At 38.8% G+C, this 21,108-nt stretch overlaps 1 protein-coding gene across 2 annotated transcripts in view; it reads left to right on the forward strand.

The window, feature by feature from the left end:
* The first annotated feature begins 504 nt into the window (after nucleotides 1–504).
* The window catches only part of pappaa (pregnancy-associated plasma protein A, pappalysin 1a), a 142,955-nt gene continuing 122,351 nt past the window's right edge, over nucleotides 505–21,108 (forward strand). For both annotated transcript variants that reach the window (XM_030150515.1, XM_030150516.1), the window contains exons 1-2: nucleotides 505–895; nucleotides 18,129–19,233. In XM_030150515.1, the coding sequence (XP_030006375.1) occupies nucleotides 505–895; nucleotides 18,129–19,233 (1,496 nt within the window). The remainder of the gene's footprint in view (nucleotides 896–18,128; nucleotides 19,234–21,108) is intronic.

A 21,108-nucleotide genomic window follows, 5' to 3' on the forward strand; every position in this document is an offset into this window, starting at 1 on the left:
GCGGACAACTGTGGATTTCTGCGAGTAACTCCTACCGTCCAAAGGGGATGAGGGGGGCATCGGCCGGACCCCCCTCTTGATTGATTACTTATTAGTCATCCCTTTGGCTAAATGGGACCCATTGAAAAGGCACCGTGGAACACATACATGAATCAAATATTCCTGTGTCCCCTGAATGTCTCCAGAGTAGTTTTGCTTAAGAGAGGGGGTCGTGGCTTAGCATTATAAAGAGGGAAAAACAGCATAGCTTTATGGGTTTATTTAGACAGTTTGTACCGTTTGACATTCTACCGCTGTAAAAAGACTGAAGGAAAAAACTCGGGAGGATTTCAAAGAGCAGGGACATTGTGGACATAGATTTTTTTTTCTACTTATCCTCTTGTTTTTTTTTTTATTATTTTATTAATTTTTTCCTCTTATTTTAAATATATATATTTTTTATTTTATTCAATTTTTTATTTTATTTTATTTTATTTTTTTTTTTGCAATTTCCTCTCCCAAAAAATGAAACTTTGGACATCTCCCTGGGTGTCTTGCCTGGTGATTCTCATCTTGTGTTTTGGATCAGAGTGCGGGACAGTTCGGAGAAAGGGGAGATCCAAGAGAGAGCTGGTGCGCATTAGGGAGGCGAAAGCCACCATCCCAGGGGCTTGTGCCACTCGTCTGCCCCGGGGCAAGCGCTCTTTGCCCGGCTTGGAGCGACGGGTCCCTCGGCAGCGTCGGCGCTCCTCGCAGGCAGAGGAAAACTCTGTGGACCGGGGGAAAGCTGTCTATTTTACCGGCAGGGGAGATCAGCTACGGCTCAAACCTGGCGTGGAGATACCCCGAGGAAATTTCACTCTGGAGATGTGGATTAAACCGGAGGGGGGTCAGCGATCACCCACAGTGATAGCAGGTACTGTAGACTACACATCCTTAATCATATTGTCAAACAAACTCTTTTTATTAGTCTCAACTCCAAATGCGTAAAGTTGCACCGGATCGTGTGAGTTAAACGTGCAAATGCGCAGTAATGTGCGCCCATTCATGCCAGTGTCATGTACTCTATTAAACAAAACAACATGCAGTTACAGCGAGTTGAAAATGAGTTCATCTATCAGACTAGACAATGATGTAATGCTCTGAAAAGTACAGCGGATATCTAAGGTAGTGCAAGCGGTAGGTCACCGGGATTTTAATCATATATAAGTTGATACATTATAAAGGGAGAGCAAAATCAATTTCGCCTAACAAATCTCATCTTTCTACTTTTAACGGATGATTTATGTGGGTAATCATCCTAACATCTATGCGAGGGGCTACGGGCAGCAGATATAGGCTACCGCATCATTTGACCGGCAGCTGATGTCACTGTGCGTAAAATGTAATTTCTCTGAGCCGACTTAGCTATTTTAAAACTATGATGTAATGGTCAAAACTTTGTGAGCGAGCACGTCACGTCAGGCGTACAGCCGGAGAGGTTTTCTGGAGGCGCTCAGAGCTCCGGCACAGCGCGCAACAGCAGCAGCAGCAGCAGCAGCGGCAGCCGCAACCTTTGGAGTGTCCCCCCAAAATCGACACCTTTTTAGATTTGCCTCCGGAGTTACGAGACCGACCGGAGAGTGCCAGGATTTCCCTGTTGTTGCACAAAAAAAAAAAAAAAAAAAAAAAAAAAAAAAAAAAAAGGAAAAGAAAAGAAAAGAAAAATCCCTTCTCGTGTTATCGCAACGAATCGAGCCCACAATCTGTCATCCACACAGACCAGGCACTTGCGCGGAATCGTGGTTTCTTTGGCTAGTTTCTAATTTATGGCACAGTCTGATAGTGATGATGCATTTCTGTCTCCCAGACTGGCCAGAGGAGGATGCACAGACACTTTGAGGAGTGAACAGAATACAGCTTGACACTGTAGTTGTCATGTGTGCGTACTCCTTTTTGTTCTGACAGGTCTGCAGCCATGCGTAAAAGAACATCAGAAAGGTGTTAGAAACTGCTCTGCATCATCTGTTTTGGCCAATAGCGCTTTTGTGCATTACAGTACGAGACAGATTTTTTTTTTTTTTTTTTTTTATTGCTTTTCTTTGCCGACAGGGAGCGTTGCATACACAATGCACTGGCTGCTCCAGTACTTGTGCAGATGGCTGCTTTTGAACTGAGCTGAACCCAGTCCTCCTCAGCCTCCTGTATGCCAGTCTGCAGATTTAGGGACGTTACTAAACCATATGAGCAAATTTACTTGCTCCTTTATTTTCTATCAGCGTGGCGCTCTAAAAACAACTCCCTCCCCCCTCGCGTACACGCGCACGCACGCACGCACACGCACGCACACAGGCTAAATAATCACTTCTGTCTGTCTCTGTATGTGTGTGCGTCCATGCGTGTGCTGAGATACAGTACACGTTTAGGTAGTGCTAGCCAGTTGGCAGGGATGTGATCTGCAAAGCCAATCCCCTGTAAGAGTCTCAAAGTCGGGGAGAAGGGGTTAGAGGGTCTGCTGTGACCTGAGTGACTCCCTGATTTCCAGAGGATGGACACAATAACAGCGACATCTGTACAGAGCAGTGCAATGCAGTGGAACAACACAAACTCTGTTCCTTGTAAATGACTAAAGAGTTACATAAACACCTATTTTGACTCAATTTAGATGTAACATAAACATCAAGCCCTTCAACCAAAAGCTCTGAACTGCACAGGTTGTTATCCTGCCACATCCACAGTAGTGTACTCGCCTACTAGATGGTAGAATTTATACAATAATGCAGCTTCAGTTTATTTATTAATTAATTTATTTTAGATTTTCTCACATGGTGCTTTCCATTGTTTGCTACAAAAGGGAATCTAAAGAAAACAAATATAACCATCAAATAAATTCAATAAAGCCTAATCTTTTAAATCCAATTCAGGCCTCAAAAATCCCAGGGCCTCTGCAAATGCTCCATCCCCATGTTTTGATCCCAACACAGTGTTGTTTTGCTGCAACTGTTTTTTTCCCCTGTTTTTAACAGTCTTGTTTTGACCATCGCAGTTTTTCTTTCTTTTCTCTTTCCATTCTTGCTTTCTCTTTACCCACTTTTGTTCTTCTCACTACTTAAATATTTATTCCCCCTGTTTGCTTTGCCACCGGTCAGTTAGGGTTTAGTGAAGGCTTGTACATTTCTTTAGCCTCATAGCATAATTACCAAAGTCATACACTATATGGACAAAAGTATTGGGACACACTGAATTCAGGTGTGTCTTTTCAATCAGGGGTCTGGGCTATGAAACAATAATGACATTGTTTTATATTATGATAAATATCTTAAATATTGATGTTTATTTCTCAAATCATCATGAACAGGACATCTTACAGCTGTATCCATGATGTGTCTCAATATTATTGTCCATATTGTTTATAAACATCAATATTTCCTTGAAGTTTAATGGGAGATTTTTCTTCCTGAGTGAGATGTGAAGAATGTGGATGGTTAGTTGTGGTAGAAAAATATTATTTACAGTCAGAACATGAAAAATACTTTAGACATTTAGAGGCAGAACATTTAAAACCATAGTCAAGGATAAAAAAAAATCAATGTTGAGAGAAATTAGGTAAAAACCATCTCTGAGGTATTTTGGTGGCAAAGTTAAGAATTTAAACCAAACTAACCAATGCAATGCAATGATATTTATCATAATATGAAACTATATTATGACATTTGTCATAATTGTTTTGTATCCCAAACCCCTGTTAGAAAAGAAACACCTGAATTCCATGTGTCCCGATACTTTTGTCTATATAGTGTATGACTTAGGCAATTATACTATGAGACTAATGATATTTACACTAGTATATTATGTGTTTGCATCCTGATTACATCCTGTCTGTGCTTGTAATGTCCCACACAAGCAAGATTCTTAAAGTTATCCTCACCAAACTTACTTCATTTAAGAATAACAAAGGTAGATTTTTAAAGGCTGACACAGTGATGATGGACTGAACATTTAAGTCAAACTAATAAATACTTTTATAAATAAATCTGAACCACTAAATAAAACTCTCTATATGTAAAACCCCCAGCATCAACTGAGCTCAGTTACTCAGACTATGTCTCCACACTAGAATGTTTTTGTTTTAAAACGTCCAACTTTTGCTGCATTTACATCCAAGCATCCACACTAGCCCACACATGTTTTTACCTCCCATAAAGACGACAGAGAAGTTGTTGACACCGTTTTAGTTTGGGAACTCTGGGATTGTGTTGTAATGTGGAAGGACCACAACAGAAAAGCTTTTCTGCCTGGTTGGTCTCACTGGTCACTATGAATCCTTCTCTGATTCGTTGTTGTGAATCATTCTGGAAGAAAACAAGTTGTCAGCCTTGTTAATCCATCATGAATATGATGATTTTGTCTTTGTTGTGCAACCTTGGTTGTGTCATATGTGTTCCATGTTGGTTACAATGTTTATAGATTCTGAAATGTTGCAGAAGGCCAAGGACCCTCAGGTCTAAAGTGAAGCCGATGTAAAGTGTCTTTAAGTTGTAATACCGCTGGTGGCCACTAGGGTTGGCTCCAAAATGCCCTGGATTCCATAGACTTGCATTAAATTTATTTCCAAAAATACAAAGTCAATAATTTTTCTAAAGTCATTCTGTGCTCATGGGTTTTCTTTGGACCCTCTAATAAGTAATCCGGTGGTCTATCTATTTTCCCTCCATTAATCAGATCACACAACATATAGAATTATGTTTATTAGGGATGCACCGACACCACTTTTTTCCAGACCGAGTACGAATACGAGTACTTACATTTGAGTACTTGCTGATACCGAGCACTGATATGAGTACTTAATAATCCTATTCCAGTTCTTAGTTCCTTTTGTAAATGTGCTTTATTGTCGTTGTCATTTGTCTGACTGGAAAAAAGTGCTGCTACTAACATTTAATGTGTTGGGATGAGCATTTCTCAATTAATCCACCAGGGGGCGCCACTCTGAATTAACCATACTGGACAAATACTACGAAGAAGAGGAAAGTTTTTTGAGAAGAAGAAGAAAGTCAGTAATAACAAACATGGAGACGACAGTGGCAACACTAATGTGACACTAACATTGCAGCGTTTTCGCTGGTAAGGTTTAACAGCTTAGCTTCAGCAGGTAGAGAAAAGAGAAATGAGTGATAAGTTTCGTTTTCACTTCTGCTGGCGGTAGTCCGCACCGCAGAATACCCGGTGGTATTTTCCGTCTGGGTACGCATCCACCAGCACCTGGAAAACGGATGGAATGTACGCAGAGGACGGACAGAACGCTGCGTCCGTATCTGTCTGTCTTTAACGTTACTTGCAGTCAGCGTTGCTTTTATCACCGTCATTTATTTTGAAAAATCTCCACACTCTTCACACTCCACACATATTATTCCTCCTCCTCGTACCTGCTGCACTGACCTGTGAATGTCACATGGCTGTAAGTGGTATTGGTGCATTTGTATCGGATTACTTTTACAAGTACGAATACGAGTACACACACTGAGTATCGGAGCCGATGCCCGGTACTCGTATCGGAATCGGTGCATCCCTAATATTTATATATTATATTTACTTTTGATTGACTGGCCTATATGGCAACTTCCTAGCTTTTCAGTCTTTTCAGTCATGCCATGCTTTTTGAAGTTTACCATATAACTGAGTTCTATCAAGTGCGTTCAGTTCCGACATCTTGTACTCCTACAGCTTCGATCCGTTTGCACTGATACGATCACCTCTGTCTCCAAAAACCTGACATGTCGATGGTCAAATTTCAAACTACTGACTACAAAATAGCGGTTCAGTAACCACTGAGTGACATCACAGTTTGTCTGTTCACTAATTACATATAGCTGATGGTGTGGACTGAGATCATTAATGCATTAGCCTAATTATTAGCTGTTAGCTTGTAGCAGTGTGAATTTCTGCTGATGCCATTCAGTCTGTAAAATGTCCTACTGGTGCCAGTTGAGTGTTATAGCTGACTTACAAAGATACAAACCTATGTGAGTGAATTTTAGTTGTAGCACCTTAGGGTGATAGATTCAGTGTTTTTTTTCTTGTATTTGTTTGATGATTGATTGTATTATCCTTATATAACAGTTGTGATCTGTCTTTTCCCTCTACAATGAGCTCTTGGAAAGTGTTTCCTGTTCTGTCATTTCCCTGTTATGACAGATACACATGGTCAGAACTGATCCTTGGTTTAAGAGCTGCTGAACCGTCATAAGAGTATAATCACAAACACACACAGGAATATATCCACTCTCCCCCACACGCACAAACATACAATACACACAATACCACACAATCAGAACATCAAGTCCTGCAACCAAATGTTATCCAAACCTTGTTGTGCCCTATTAGTCCTAGTATCCGGGTCATGTTGGGTTGTCCCGCATCAAAGGAAGGGAAAAATAAATCACAAGGGGAATGGAGGCTCTCTTCCATGACATGCTGGGGACAATTATATGCAGACGTTGGCAGATATTTGCTGTGATGACAGATTTATCTCACCGCTGTCATCAGCTGCGATGATACAGTTCAAAACAAATTGTGCTCGTTGAGGGTCTTTGTTTTTTTTTTTTGAGATATTTGTTCTTTGTGGTTCATTAGACAAATGAGATGAAATGTTAACTAAGAACACCAAGAGGGAGACGAATTGACTGTCAAGTAGTTGCAGTTTGCTGAGTATACCATTCACATCCTTGGTAATAATTACTTTGAGCCAGAAACATCGTTTGCTTACTAGGTTGGACAACTATTAGAGGCATGCACTGACAGCTCCCCTCACTGTGCTGATACGAGAGCTTGGGAAAGTGGTTTTGAATACCACTGATCCCAATACATGCATTTAACTGGAGGCGAGTGACAAGTTTCCAGGACAAGTCAAGATTCAGAGTAGGTGGTGTTAATTTGTGTCATCTGATGTTCACAAATTCCCCAAAGTGAAACTACTGGAGGATCATTTATGACTCATTAGAACCAGTTCAGTTCTTTTAGATCCAAACCCTGGCGGCTCAGGTAAACGTTCAAAGTCAAGTGTGTTTAACCCATAAATACCCAGTGCTACTTTTATGGCAGTTTCCAAAAGATTATTTTTTCTCTGTATTTAACCTTTCTTAAGTGATTTATGACCATTTATATTATTATTATTTTGCATTTTTTCAGTGAAAATCAGGCAGTTTCCTATATTGAATTCACTGATCATATAAATGTTCATAAAAGCCCAGATCAAAGTTGAAGGTTTTTATATCAGAAACAGGGGAAACTGAAGAAAAAGTGACTTTTTCAGCAAAAATATCATTCTATGAACATAAACGAAGTGTCTCCATCCAAAGTCATTTATCAAACTCCATAGGTTTTACTGGTGAATCAATGTTGTAGAAGACGACGGTGTTTCCACGTTCACTGCAGAGCCTCCGAACGTCCAAATGGGTCATATCTGATGACTGTGAAAAGATGATTAACTGCATTTTACACCAGTTACTTACATGTATTGATAGGATTAGTGGATCAACAGATGTTAAGCATTGTACATCTGTAGATGATTTTGGGTCGACATCCACCATGTTATGGTCTTTATGGGTTAAGAGGTGCAACACCTTTTTTATAATAATCAGTGTCCTTGTGAAATTTGTTACATTTGTTTTTCAAATATCAGTGGAATTTTCCGTCGCCTCCCCAGGGAAACTGCGATGCCGGTCACTTAAGTCTGACTATGATAAGTGCCTTTCTTTGACCTTTTGGAGCCAGAACAGCTCAAAAGTAAACGAAGTCTTCATTGTTCCTTTCCTCCCTGCTTTTTATCAAGTCCTTGTGACATTTTTCTTTGTGTGTGTGTGTGTGTGTGTATTTTTTTTTTTGTAGTTTTTCTTTTTTCCTGAGTATGTTTTTCTTGGAAGAAGACAAATGGCAAGTGCGAAGAAGGTTTCCTTTGAACCTGACAGGAACAGCTCTAGTGCACATGCAAATCCGCCTTGTGTATGTGTGTGTGCGTGTGTGTTGGTATTCACTTAAGAGATGCAAATGTGTATTTCAGTGTTGTCTGTGCAGATAAATGTATTCATGTACATAACAGTATATGCATGTCTGTACGAGTAGGTGTACGTTTGTGTGTAGGTGTGTTTGTGTGAACCTGACCAGTCACAGTGCAGCGTCTGGAAAAGTGTAGTGTGTTAGATTAATTGAGCATGGCAGAATTATGACAGCTGTTTACACTAGGAGCCCTATGAGCATTTTAGCACACCTTTTAGCCTTGAGTGCACTAGCTGACAGATGGAAGGCTTTTTCCTTCCAGTGTAGTGGAAAGCACTGAAAACGTCATCTGCCGAAGGACTGACCTTGATGCTGAACCCAGCCTTCACTCTTTGAACATTAGTCCATTGAAATACCAAGCTAATGAATGCAGACTGCAGTGTGTATCTAATTAGAAACAGGTCACAGTTAGCAAGATGTCTGTGCAATCACCATTAGCTTGCCACTTATTGCAGGCTCAGGTACCCTAATCGATAGGAACAAAGGCATCTGAAGTAGACGAGGAGAATTTCATGGTCACTACATAATCAACTTACAATATCAAAGATTCTAAAGGTAGGGAGATGAGGGAAAGTTATAACATGTTCGGAATGTATGTAAATGACCATTTCAATATCAAAAATAACTCATATATATACATATACTCATGTTTATGTTTACGCATTTGGCAGACGCTTTTTTCCAAAGCGACTTACAGGGGAAAACCAATTAAATCACTCAATCAATCAAATTTTATTTATATAGCGCCAGATCACAAAAAAGTTATCTCTTGACATTTTATATATAGAGTTGGTCAAAACCAGACTCTAAGTCAATTTACAGAAACCCAACTCATCACGCTGTTGTTACAATTCATTACTAGTATTATTTTTTTAAAATAAAGTTTAAGTTACAATGACCATTGAATGAGTTATGTTGAGATATTTTGGTCTAAACCAGAAGTCTGACACAAACATCCCCAAATGTAAGAAGGTATTAGATGATAAATTCACATTTTTTTGTTTTTTGATACTGTGCAAAGACTCGCAGCTTACTAGATACCAGTGCTTTGATCTATCATATTTCCTGACATGATAGCAGTTCCTTTCTTATTATTTACTTTAGCTTCAGGAAGGCCTTCATTTCTAATTTCCACCAAATATAACCATTTCTACTCATTAAAAAAATAGTAGAAATGGTTATATTTGGTATAAACCCTTGTTTCGATCCGCTCCTCTTTGTGAATACTTCTTTGCAATTTCTCTAAATGCAATAATAATGTGCTTAACATGACAGACACCAGAAATGTGTCCATATTATTTTTTACCCAGCCTGTAATTGGCATCTGTTATTAGAGACCCAGGTTGTAATTGATTCTCAGTTTTTATTTGAGGTACAGTATGCTAGACTTAGCTGTGAGAGGAAGTAGCACAAAGACGTAAACATACGTCAAACAAACTTAGTCACTTGATAAGTGTGTGCACTAATGGCTGTATCCAAAAGAATTCAATGGGCTCCTGTGACTCATTTTGACTCCTGTAATAAGGAAGGCACTAAGTACATCAACTAGCTTTTACCTTTCTTTAAGAGAGTTACCCCAAGAATGCTGCATAGGATGATGCATTCTCCAATCTGTGGAGGTTTTCTTAACCCATAAAGACCCGGTGCTACTTTTGTGGCAGTTCCCAAATTATTTTTTTCTCTGATTTATCACCATTTATCATAATATTATCCTCTATATTTTGCATTTTCAGTGAAAATCAGGTATTTTCTTTTATTTAATTTACTTATCATGTACTTTAATCATCATGATGAGATTACTTTTAAGGGTTATTACAACAAAAAGAGAAAAAACTGAAGAAAAAGTAACTTTTTCACAAAAATATATCATTAACTGAGTGTAAGCCCAGTGTTCCCATCCATGGTCATTTATCAAACTCCATGGATTTTTACTGGTGAATCAGTGTTCTAGAACATAACTGTGTTTCCACATTCACTATGGAGCCTCTGAACATCCATATGGGTCATATCTGATGACCATGAAAACTTGACAAATTGGATTTTACACCAATTATTAACATGTATTGATAGGATTAGTGGATCAACAGTTATTAAACATTTTACGTCAGTAGATGCTTTTGGTCACTGGTGTATATTTGGGTCTTTATAGGTTAAAATTAGATTTAACACTAGAAAAGTTAGAAAAGTACTCGGAGAGCGCAGACCTCCGCCAAAGCAGATCAGTGCCCCCCCTCCCCCTTCCCCCCAATCACCACCAAAATTTAATCATTTATTCCTTTTACCAGTATCAACATTTCCTGAAATTTTCATCCAAATCCGTCCATAACTTTTTGAGTTATCTTGCACACAGACAGACAGACAAACCAACACCGGCAAAAACATAACCTCCTTGGCAGAGATAAAAATGGTAATATATTGGAATAAATTGCAATATATGAAATTGCAACCCCTATATCATGATATGGATGATATCTCCAGATTCTTGCGAAACTTTGAGTGTTGCTACAACAGCCAAATTCCATGTGGTGTCACAGAGAGAGAGAGAGTCAATGACTGGGCAAAATAAAGAAAAAATGTTGTCATCCACTTAAAGGCTGTATTCTGCCAAGTCACACTGCAGCATCTCACATCTGATTAGAGTCACTATAACCACATGTGCATAGATACACTTAATTTTAATTAATTCAAGATTTCATTCTCTGCTTAGCATTTAAATGTAATTATACTGTTTTTTGTTGCAAAGTTGTTTACAAGTGACATTTTCAATGTGACAGAAATAGCCATATCACTGTTGCCAATCACTGTTGAATGAAGAACCAAATGTATCTTAATTTCTTGATTTCTACCTGTAAAAGAAAATGTATAGCATCTTTTGTTTCTGAGAGTGAGATGTGTGTCACTTAGGAAGACAAATCTCCCATTAAACTTTAAGGAAAGATTGATGTTTATAAATTATATGGACAAATATACTGGGAGACATCATGGCTACAGCTTGTAAGATGTCCTGTTCATGGTGATTTGACATATAAACATCAATATTTATGATATTTATCTTAATATAAAACTATATTATGGCATTTGTCATTATTGCTTTGTATCACAGACCCTTGTTAGAAAAGACACCTGAATTCAACATGTCCCAATACTTTTGTCCATATAGTGCAGGGGTGTCAAACTCAGATCCTCGAGGGCCGGTATCCTGCATGTTTTAGATGTTTCCCTCTTCCATCACACCTGGAAGCCATTACATCATTATCAGGCTTCTGCAGAGCATGATGATGAGCTGATCATTAATTGAACCAGGTGTGGCTGGAAGAGGGAAATATCTAAAACATGCAGGATGCCGGCCCTCGAGGACTGGAGTTTGACACCTGTGATATAGTGTATGACAATTATGCTATGAGGCTAACGGTATAATGAGTTATTTCTAGTTTTCGCATATTAAATGGTGATTGTAATAACACTGGTTTGGATTAGTAGGACAGTATCCAAAAAGTACATTTGATTTCAAAGTGAACGTTTCACCCAGTGTTCATGTTGTGGATCTAACTGAGCATGTGCAGAGTGGGTGCCAGCTGTCTAACTTGGCACTAAATTGTTCTAACTGTCCCTGGTCTCCCCTACTGTTCCTGAGAAAAACCTTTGTATTTCAGCTTAGGATGGACAGTAAAGTGTCTCCTTCTGTATGAGCTGGACATGTGGGACCCACAGTGTGAGAGTCTTCTTGAGGATCAATATACGTAGTTTACATTCAGGGCTGAGGCTTCGAAGTTTGATATTAACCCATAAAGAAGCAAAAATCCACTATCGACCAAAACCATCTACTGATATAAATTGTTTAATACCTGTGGATCCACTAGTCCTATCAATACATATTAGTGCTGCAACAAGGAATCGATTAAAACGATCCAAACTGACTCTTAAAAGAGCTGGCAACGAATTCAGCAGTCGATTCGTTGGGTCTTGAGCACAGTAGCATTGAGGCATGCCCGCAGGCTGTGTAGTGTAACAGAGGAAAACCCAGTGTAGCATGGCCGAGGCTTCGGATGCTGGACCAGATTTTCAAAACTAGGTTTACATTATGTTCCCGGTGGCCACGGCAGCCCAGTTTGGCCGAAACATAGTGCACCGTTTATGTTACAAAACTTGAATATGGAGAAAAACATGGCCAAAATCCCACGGTGCAGTACATTTTGGTGAAACGGGGCTGCCATGGCCACCGGGAACATAATGTAAACCTAACTTAAGATAGCCAATGTGTTGTGATTACTTTAGCCCGCTGTGAGTGTGGCGTATAACTCACTAGCTGTGAACCACAGAGTTCTTCTGTACGCGACACGTATCAGTAAACAAAGGGTCTGGAATCCAACTTTTCTGCTTGTGGTCTTTACTTAAAACTTAGACTGATACAAACAAAAGATGAATTTCCAAATTAAATTACAAGACGGTCAAAAGACTGTGATGGTCCTGGGCTCCAGGCTTCCGGTTCCGCTTTTCTTTCTTTACATTTTTATAATCTTAGCAGCCAATAGGATTGCATCACACAATGATGTCAAGACTTATGCTATTATTACTCAACATTCATATAATATACATAAAATATTAATAATAAATCAAATCTAAATATAAATATGAATTTTTAACTGAAGCACGAAAAATGGCTCAAATACCCGCTACCTAGTTAGACACTATTTTTGTAATTATAATGTTTTCATCCATCTCCGTTTATCAGGCCACCAGACTAATGTGGAACTAATACGCTAGTTTGATAGCCTATAGCTGGTTGAAGACTATAGCTTGTTAGTCTGTAGCCATAACAAGCCTAGGCTAGTGCTTGCTAACTAAACCCAAAGCTATTGCAGGGATGAAATCATTAGTGACTTGTCTGGAGCCTATATTGCTTTGGGTTAAATACGATCTTTGAGAATTGAGTGTTTTGTATTTATCCGATGAATCGATTAGTTACTAAAATAACCTACAGATTAATCAATTATGAAAATCATCGTTAGTTGCAGCCTTAATACAAATAAATAATTGGTGTAAAATGCGATTTTTCATCTTTTCATGGTCATCAGATATGAACCATTTGGACGTTCAGATGCTCCGCAGTGAACGTGGAAACACCGTCATCTTCTACAACATTTATTCACCAGTAAAAAACTTGAACTTTGATAAATGACTGTAGATGAAGACACTTGGTATATGTTCAGTTATTTAAATTTTTGCTGAAAAAGTAATTTTTTTCTTCAGTTTTCTCTATTTCTAATACAATAACCCTCAACTTTAAACTGAGCTTTTATGAACATCTACATATTCAGTGAATTAAATACAGAAAAATACATGATTTTCACTGGAAAAAAACACAAAATAAAGAGAATGATATTACAATAAATGGTGATAAGTCACATAAGAAAAGTTAAATACAGAGAAAAATTCCTTTGAGAATTGCCACAAAAGTAGCACTTGGTCTGTATGGGTTAAAATCCACAAATCAGAGGAACGTCCAGCTGTCTCTGCCCTCAATCACCTTTGATCACGCAGACACCCACATACAGAGATGGACCTCATGAGGCATGTCGAGGTGCTTTGGAATCTTTGCACAGTTTGACTGGACTGTATGGATATATGTGCACACAGTCACGAACATGCATTAGCAAACATACTGTACACATGCACACGCACAGACCTGAACCTGTGTGCCGGCGCACACATACCTCAACAAGCGCAAAACAAACAAACAGTTAGCATTCAGAGATCCCCTAAGAAGTGAAAACACATTACCATGCTGAAACTGACACACACGGTCCAAGTGAAACAGGAAAAAGGTGTTTTGGTGCCTCTACAAAAACAAGGCTTTTGCAGAAAACTAGCCTTTTCTGGCTACCCCACTAGCAACGGACATTTACACAAACGACTTTAAATGCACTCTGTGTTCACCAAAAGGCTATACAGAGAGATTTCCATGGGGTCTCCCTTAACCAAACATGCACTTCAACCCAATTTCCAGGACAGTTATAAAAGATACATCAAATTAATACGTTTTCTAGCTAGCCATTGGAAATTAGTGTGCTTATCCAAACAATCCATAATGTTTTAAATGGGTTCTCCCCCTTTGCATGCAGGGAACCGCATTATATTGACCAATAAATACTCAAATGGAATATATCACTTTAGCAGATTTGAAGAACTTGATGAATGATGGACCTTTCTTTTACAAAATGGTAATATACAGTGTATTTCAAGATAATTAATAATTGATATGTTATCATATCACAAATGTGTTTTAACTCTTTAACCCTTGAGACATTATTTCAATGAAATGGGCTGCTGTGAATTTGCATGTGTTTCAGTGTCATAAAAGCTGCTGTGAGTATGTGCTTGTGTTCCTTTTACTTTCCTTTACTGTGTGTTTTAAGGTCTTTATAATTTTATAAAACATGGAGACTGAATAAACTGAATGATGAGGTTTGAACATCAGTGGATTTTTTTCTTCACTGATGACACAAACATATTCCAAGATGACAACACCAGTTTTAAATCAGGCTGAAATTATAAAGAGTTTATGAGCATGAGGCATCATTTAGACACATGGATTGACCACCACATAGTCCAGACCTGAACTGCATTGAGAATCTTTAAGACGTCATGGACAAGACTTAATGCAGGTTTTCAACTCTATCATCAATACAAAATCTTTGGATGGAGATAAATGTTTTGATGTTCCAACAAGCAAATACATCCCATAATCAAACCAAAAGACATTCCAAAAAAATGGTAAAGCTTCAAATCTACAGTCATTTGCTGATGTCGTTTTATTTACTAGTGAAAAATAACACAAAAAAAAACAAAAGCAAAAACAAAAACAAAAAAACAAAACAAAACAAAACAAAACAAAACAAAAATATATATATATGTATATGTAAAAATAAATAAATAAATGTTAGGCATTTCAACAAAATAATAAACCTTCAAATCTACAAAGTCTTCATTTGCTGATGTAGTTTTATTTACTAGTAAGTAAATGGTAAGTAAATAAGTCAATCAAAAGCACAAAAAGTAATTACAACCAAGCTATTTCAAATAAATAGTAAATAAGTGAAGTGAATAAACATTTATAATGGTTTTACAGTGAGGGGATCCAGATCGCTGTGTTAAAAACATTCACACACCAATACAGAGACTGGTTTTGAACGGAGTGGGTGGGACCTGCTGATAATGTGACCCTCTGAACCAATTGTCATCGCCCAGTGAAGCATCACATGCAAATGACCAGGGGCTGTTGACTGCATGTGCGTCAGAGAAGACAGCTGTTCACCTCCCTAGGCCTTAGGCTCGGAGGAAACAAGTCAGTGCTTACAACCATAAAGTGTAAATGATGTGCAAACATATTTTGAATCCTCAAAGCTTCCTGCATTCTGGTAATGTAATAGCTAAACCATTCATAACACATGCAGGTGTAAGGTATCATATCGTTAGCCTCAGAGCACAATTGCTTAAGTCATACACTATATGGACAAAAGTATTTGGACACGTTGAATTCAGGTGTTTCTTTTCTAACAGGAGTCTGGGATATAAAACAATAATGACAAATGTCATAATAGAGTTTTATATTGTGAAAAATGTATTGATTATTAATATTGATGACTGTATCTAAAATCAGCATGAACAGGACATTTTACAGCTGTAGCCATGATGTGTTCCAATATGTTTGTCCATATTGTTTATAAACATCAATATTTCCTTTTTAAGTTTAATGGGAGATTTTTCTTCCTAAGTGAGATGTGAAGAAAGTAGATGGTTAGTTGTGGTAGAAAATTATTATTTATGGCCAGAACATGGAAAACGTTTTAGAAATTTAGAGATAGAACATTTAAAATCATAGTCTAGGATAAAAAAAAAAAATCTCTGTTGAGAGAAATTAAGTAAAAACCATTTCTGAGACATTTTGGAAGCAAAGATAACAATTTAAACCAAACTAACTAATGCAAAGCAATGATATTCATTGCAGTATAAAACTATATTATGACATTTGTCATTATTGTTTTGTATCCCAGACCCGTTAGAAAAGACACACCTGAATCCGTCCCAATACTTTTGTCCATATAGTGTATGACGTAAGCAATTATGCTATGAGGCTAACAAAATGTTTCTTTACTTTTAGTCAGTGGATCATTTTTAGATGATTAGACATGGTGAATGTATTATTTCAAAACACAGATTGTTCCAGTGCTTTGAAAACCTGTGCAGCTGAATCAGATATTGATCAGGACAGATTGTCAGTCAGTCATTCATCTTCTGAACCACTTTATCCTTGAGAGGGGTGCTGGAGCCTATCCCAGCCACCTATGGGCAAAGGCAGGGTTCACCCTGGACGTGTCGCCAGTTCACCGCAGGGCCGACATATAGACGGACAACCAATCACTTTCACTTTCACATTCACACCTATGGGCAATTTTAGCTGGACCAATTAACCTATCAGTGCATGTCTTTGGATGGTGGGAGGAAGCCGGAGTACCTGGAGAGAACTCACACAAACACAGGTAGAACATGTAAACTCCACACAGAAAGGTCCCTGGTGCTGGAATCAAACCCAGGACCTTCTTCCTGTGAGGCGACAGTGCTATCTACTGTAAGACAGATTGTCCTGTATTGATTAACATGTAAGTGCATGGCACTGCCGCTTCACCTTTTTAGTAAATCTGCTGCAGTTTCTTTTTTATAACACTCACATCCAGCACTATGTAGAATAGACTAATGATTTACTTAATAAAAAGTATGAGCTCATACAGATTACTTCTGCAATGGCATCCCGCCATTTGTATCATCTTAACTTGACATTTTTCCTTTTTCTGAGCAAGGACAGGAACAACTGACTTATGCCAGAAGCTGCCAAGAATTTTCAATCTGCCATTGTGCATACTTAAGGAAAAGGGTAAAGCCGATGGGTCTAAAGTAACATCCTCCTCCCCAACATCATCCTCCCTGTCTTCATCCTCTAATGAAGCAAAGTGAATAGGGACAGTAAAAAGGAGAAACTCAAGGGACAGGAGAGGGCAAAAGAGTCATACGACTCTTCACAACTTTATATCAATTTACTTTTTTTGTTTTCTTGGCAATATACAAAGAAGGTGAAGATACTTGGGTTTTGTTAGAGGTTTAGAATCTGAATCAGAATGGAAAATTTAACCCCAGGTGGTCATTCCACATCCACATTCATAGGTTTGCTGTATGATTTAATGCAATAACACTTGTTTTGTGGAGATTGTTTTTAAAATACTGGCATGCTTAAAAAAAGGATAATTTTTTGTGTGTGTATCAGGTTGTAGTGTATTTATAGTGTACCAACACTATAAATGTTATCAGCATGTGAATGTTTCATTTTGTAATTATACTGTTGGAATACATATCCTGTGGTCTGCGGATGTCCTGACATTGTTAGGTATACACTGTAAAAACAAGACAACAAAAATACTTGGATAAAACAATATATGCATTTCACATAATTTGGTTTAAATTCATGTACAAGTTTTAATATTTGAAGATGTCATGAAAGAGAACCAATAAATCAAATGAAATGATCAGAGATGCCATATTGAACAGCGTCCGCTTTAGTATAGAGTAGTTTGTAAATTATCCACTTCTAGTGGAGTTCTAAAAACTGATATAGTAGCAGTAGTTTGGAGAATGATTACCATCTACACAGTTCTCATCACTTGGAACTAATAAATGATACATCAACAAAATTAGATATATTGATCATGTTTATTCGATAATGATTTACTCATTTGTTCATGTTTATTATCTATGAATTAATCATTTAGAGATGATGTATTTGATAATTTCCAGATTTACAGAAGGTTTATAGATGATTTCAAACACACTTGTGATAACTTGGCAAGTTAACAATTTCAAATTCATATTAATGGTTTGTAAATGATTTTCTCATGTCAGAATAAAGGCGTATAAATGACTTATGACTGGAAGTTATTATAAAGTGATCATGACAAGTGCATTGATCTTATAACTGTTCATATTACTTCACATACTGAATTAATATTCTTTCTTTCTTTCTTTCTTTCTTTCTTTCTTTCTTGCTTTCTTTCTTTCTTTCCCAGGCCTGTATGACAAATGTTTCTACGCCTCCAGTGATCGAGGCTGGCTGCTTGGCATCCAGGCTGTTAGTGAACATGGAAACCGTGACCCCCGCTTCTTCTTCTCCCTTAAAACTGACCGTGCCCACAAAGTGACCTCCATCCACTCCAACACTCGATATGTACCCAACCAATGGGTGCATGTTGCGGTTACATATGACGGCGTATACATGACGCTCTATGTCAACGGCGCTCAAGTGGGTGTCAGTCGAGAGCAATCAGGTGATGTTTTCAGCCATTTGACAAAAAAGTGCAAAGTACTGATGATTGGAGGGAATGCACTGAATCATAATTACAGAGGGGCAGTAGAAAGGGTGGGGCTTTGGAGGCAGGCCCGAGGGCAGAGACAGATTATCAGGGATATGCAGGGCCATGAGGACCCCCAAGATATACCTCAGCTCGTCATCCGTGAAACCTTTGATCACCCAGGCCGGAAGTGGCTGACTGTAAAAGATGGGAGTTTTCCCCAACCAGAACAAGGAAATGGTGGACGATTAGGGCATCTGGGCAGTGGTGGGGTTGGAAATGGTGAGGGGTTGTTGGACATAACACTTGAGCCTCCAACATGTGGTCAAACTGTTTGTGACAATGTGGAGGTTATAAAAAACTTCAACCAGCTTTGGACCTTCCGTCGTCCCAAGAAAGTGCGATATCGAGTCATAAACATTTGGGACGATGCACGAAAGAGGCCAACTGTCTCCGACCACCAGATCAGCCTGCAGCACCAGCGGCTCAACGATGCCTTCAGCCCATACAACATCACCTGGGAGCTCAGCATTCACAATGTGACCAACTCCTCGCTTCGCAATCGGTTAATTCTCGCTAATTGTGACATCAGCAAAGTTGGTGATGATTCATGCGACCCGGAGTGCAACCACCCACTGACAGGGTTCGATGCCGGTGACTGCATGTCTGGACACCGGAGTCGTTGTCCTGAACACAAGCAGGGGAACGGTGTCTGTGACCCTGAATGTAACTGGGAAAGCTTCTTCTATGACCTTGGCGACTGCTGTAACCCTAATGTGACAGATGTGACTAAGACATGCTTCAACCGCTCCTCTCCACACAAGTAAGAAAATTCTCTTCACTTTTTGCATAAGGTTTACATGTTGTAATCATCATTGGAAAAAGTTTTACAAACACAACACTTGAATTTACCAAAAAGCCTTAACTTACCAGCAACATTCCTTGCTTAGTTTCATACATTTTTTGGTTGACATGATTGAATAATTTTGGTAAACCGACTCCACACCATGGCCTGAAATGCCTTGAGTAAATCAAGCAACAAATCTTTCCATACATGTGTCCCTGAAGAGAGGTTTTGATTTCTAGTCCTACTGTTTCCTGACCATTTGGGCTGAGGCAGAGTGTAACTTAACTCCCAGCCTGTGTGGCCTGGGAAATCCTCTGGGGGCAGCTAGTCCAATCTAGCCTTGGCCTGGTTCAATCAGTGTTCCACACTTAAGCAGGGCAAAACAAAGGCAACTGGATGACTTTCCCGGTAGTTTATGCGTAGCCTAGACTGCTCATTTTTGTATCCGTTTTTTCCCCCCAACCTTTTCTGCTGTGTCTCATATACCCATATACCTAGTGGTCCTAATTAAACAGGCTTGATTGGAGAAGAGAGTTGGTTTGGAAACAGTGACATTCTAATTTAAACACAGTGTAAGGGCAATTCAAGGTCAGAAAAAAAGAGGCCTGCACAGCAAAGTTGCTTGTAGCAATGGAAACTGTTTCAAAAACATACCGCTCTGTAAAGGAAACCACTGAGACATGTTTCCTGGAAAAGCAGGTATGGGTCCCAACTTGGGTGCCTGAAAAGATTTTCCAGGTAAATTAATGGAGAAAGTTTGAATATGAATCCCACATTTACAGAACCCTCAGGTGCACTGTACATGTAGCAACAGATTATGTGGTTTCATGCAGCTACTTCATAAAGAGGCCTTCATAAATGCATGCAAATTTTTCTTTTTGTGGTAATTCTGTTGCGGCCTGTACATGATGAGTAAAAGCTGGCAAGGAGAATAACTCCCTGGAATTCACTGTAATAAGGTTTGTGCCAAACCTCCAATAGCCAGATTGTTTGTTTTTTGATACACTGAAGTCCACATAGTAGACTGAAACATTTTTGTGGGCAACGCAGGGGGTCTTTATGGTCACATTTGAAAAAGAGACAAAAATTACCAAAATATTCTGATGTTTGTCAGTAGTTTTGGGGGACAGCAAAAGGAAGAAAGCGTGCATATACCTAGTGTGAGAGATTGTTTGGGTCTTTCTAATACGAAGAATCAAGGAAATGAGGCTGTTTTCAATCACAGTTAAGCTGGAAGCGCTGTCTGTTTGGCACTATCCCGTTGTTTAAAATGGCCGCTAAATAGCTAAATAATGACATCTAATTAACAACATCAGAAGGGAGAAGCAGGTGGGTTTGCCGTTGCTTCAGTCTCTCACTTCCCACCATATCCCTCCAAGCTCAGTCATCATTAGAAGCCCATTCATCAACTGGTGGGCAAGCTACTTCATTTAGACATCAGCCACTGGCAAAAGCTTGCTATTGCAATGTTCAAATTGTCCTGCAGGCATTTGAATGATGCGATTATGAAAGCCAGAACACTAGCAAGAGACAAAAGGGACAGAGAATTCTCTGTCTAAAAAAATAGATTTAATCTCTCCAAGTGGTTGCTTATTTTGCTTTGATTATGGTATGTCTGCAGAGACTTGCAGAGAGCTGCACTACAAACATTTTGACATTCCTCCTTAATTATGGAATTCTGGATGAACAATGTACTGTGTATGCGAGGGAACAATTGTTGTGAGGTTTTTGCAGAGTTTGCGCCTGTTACCACTTACGTGTAGTGTTTTCAAAAATCTGGCTTACACAGGACGCAGGCAGCTTTGTGGTCCTGCAACAGTCTCTCCTCTGAAAATACCATTGATAATAGCA

Source organism: Sphaeramia orbicularis, chromosome 12, assembly GCF_902148855.1.
Source record: "Sphaeramia orbicularis chromosome 12, fSphaOr1.1, whole genome shotgun sequence".
Lineage (NCBI taxonomy): Eukaryota > Metazoa > Chordata > Actinopteri > Kurtiformes > Apogonidae > Sphaeramia > Sphaeramia orbicularis.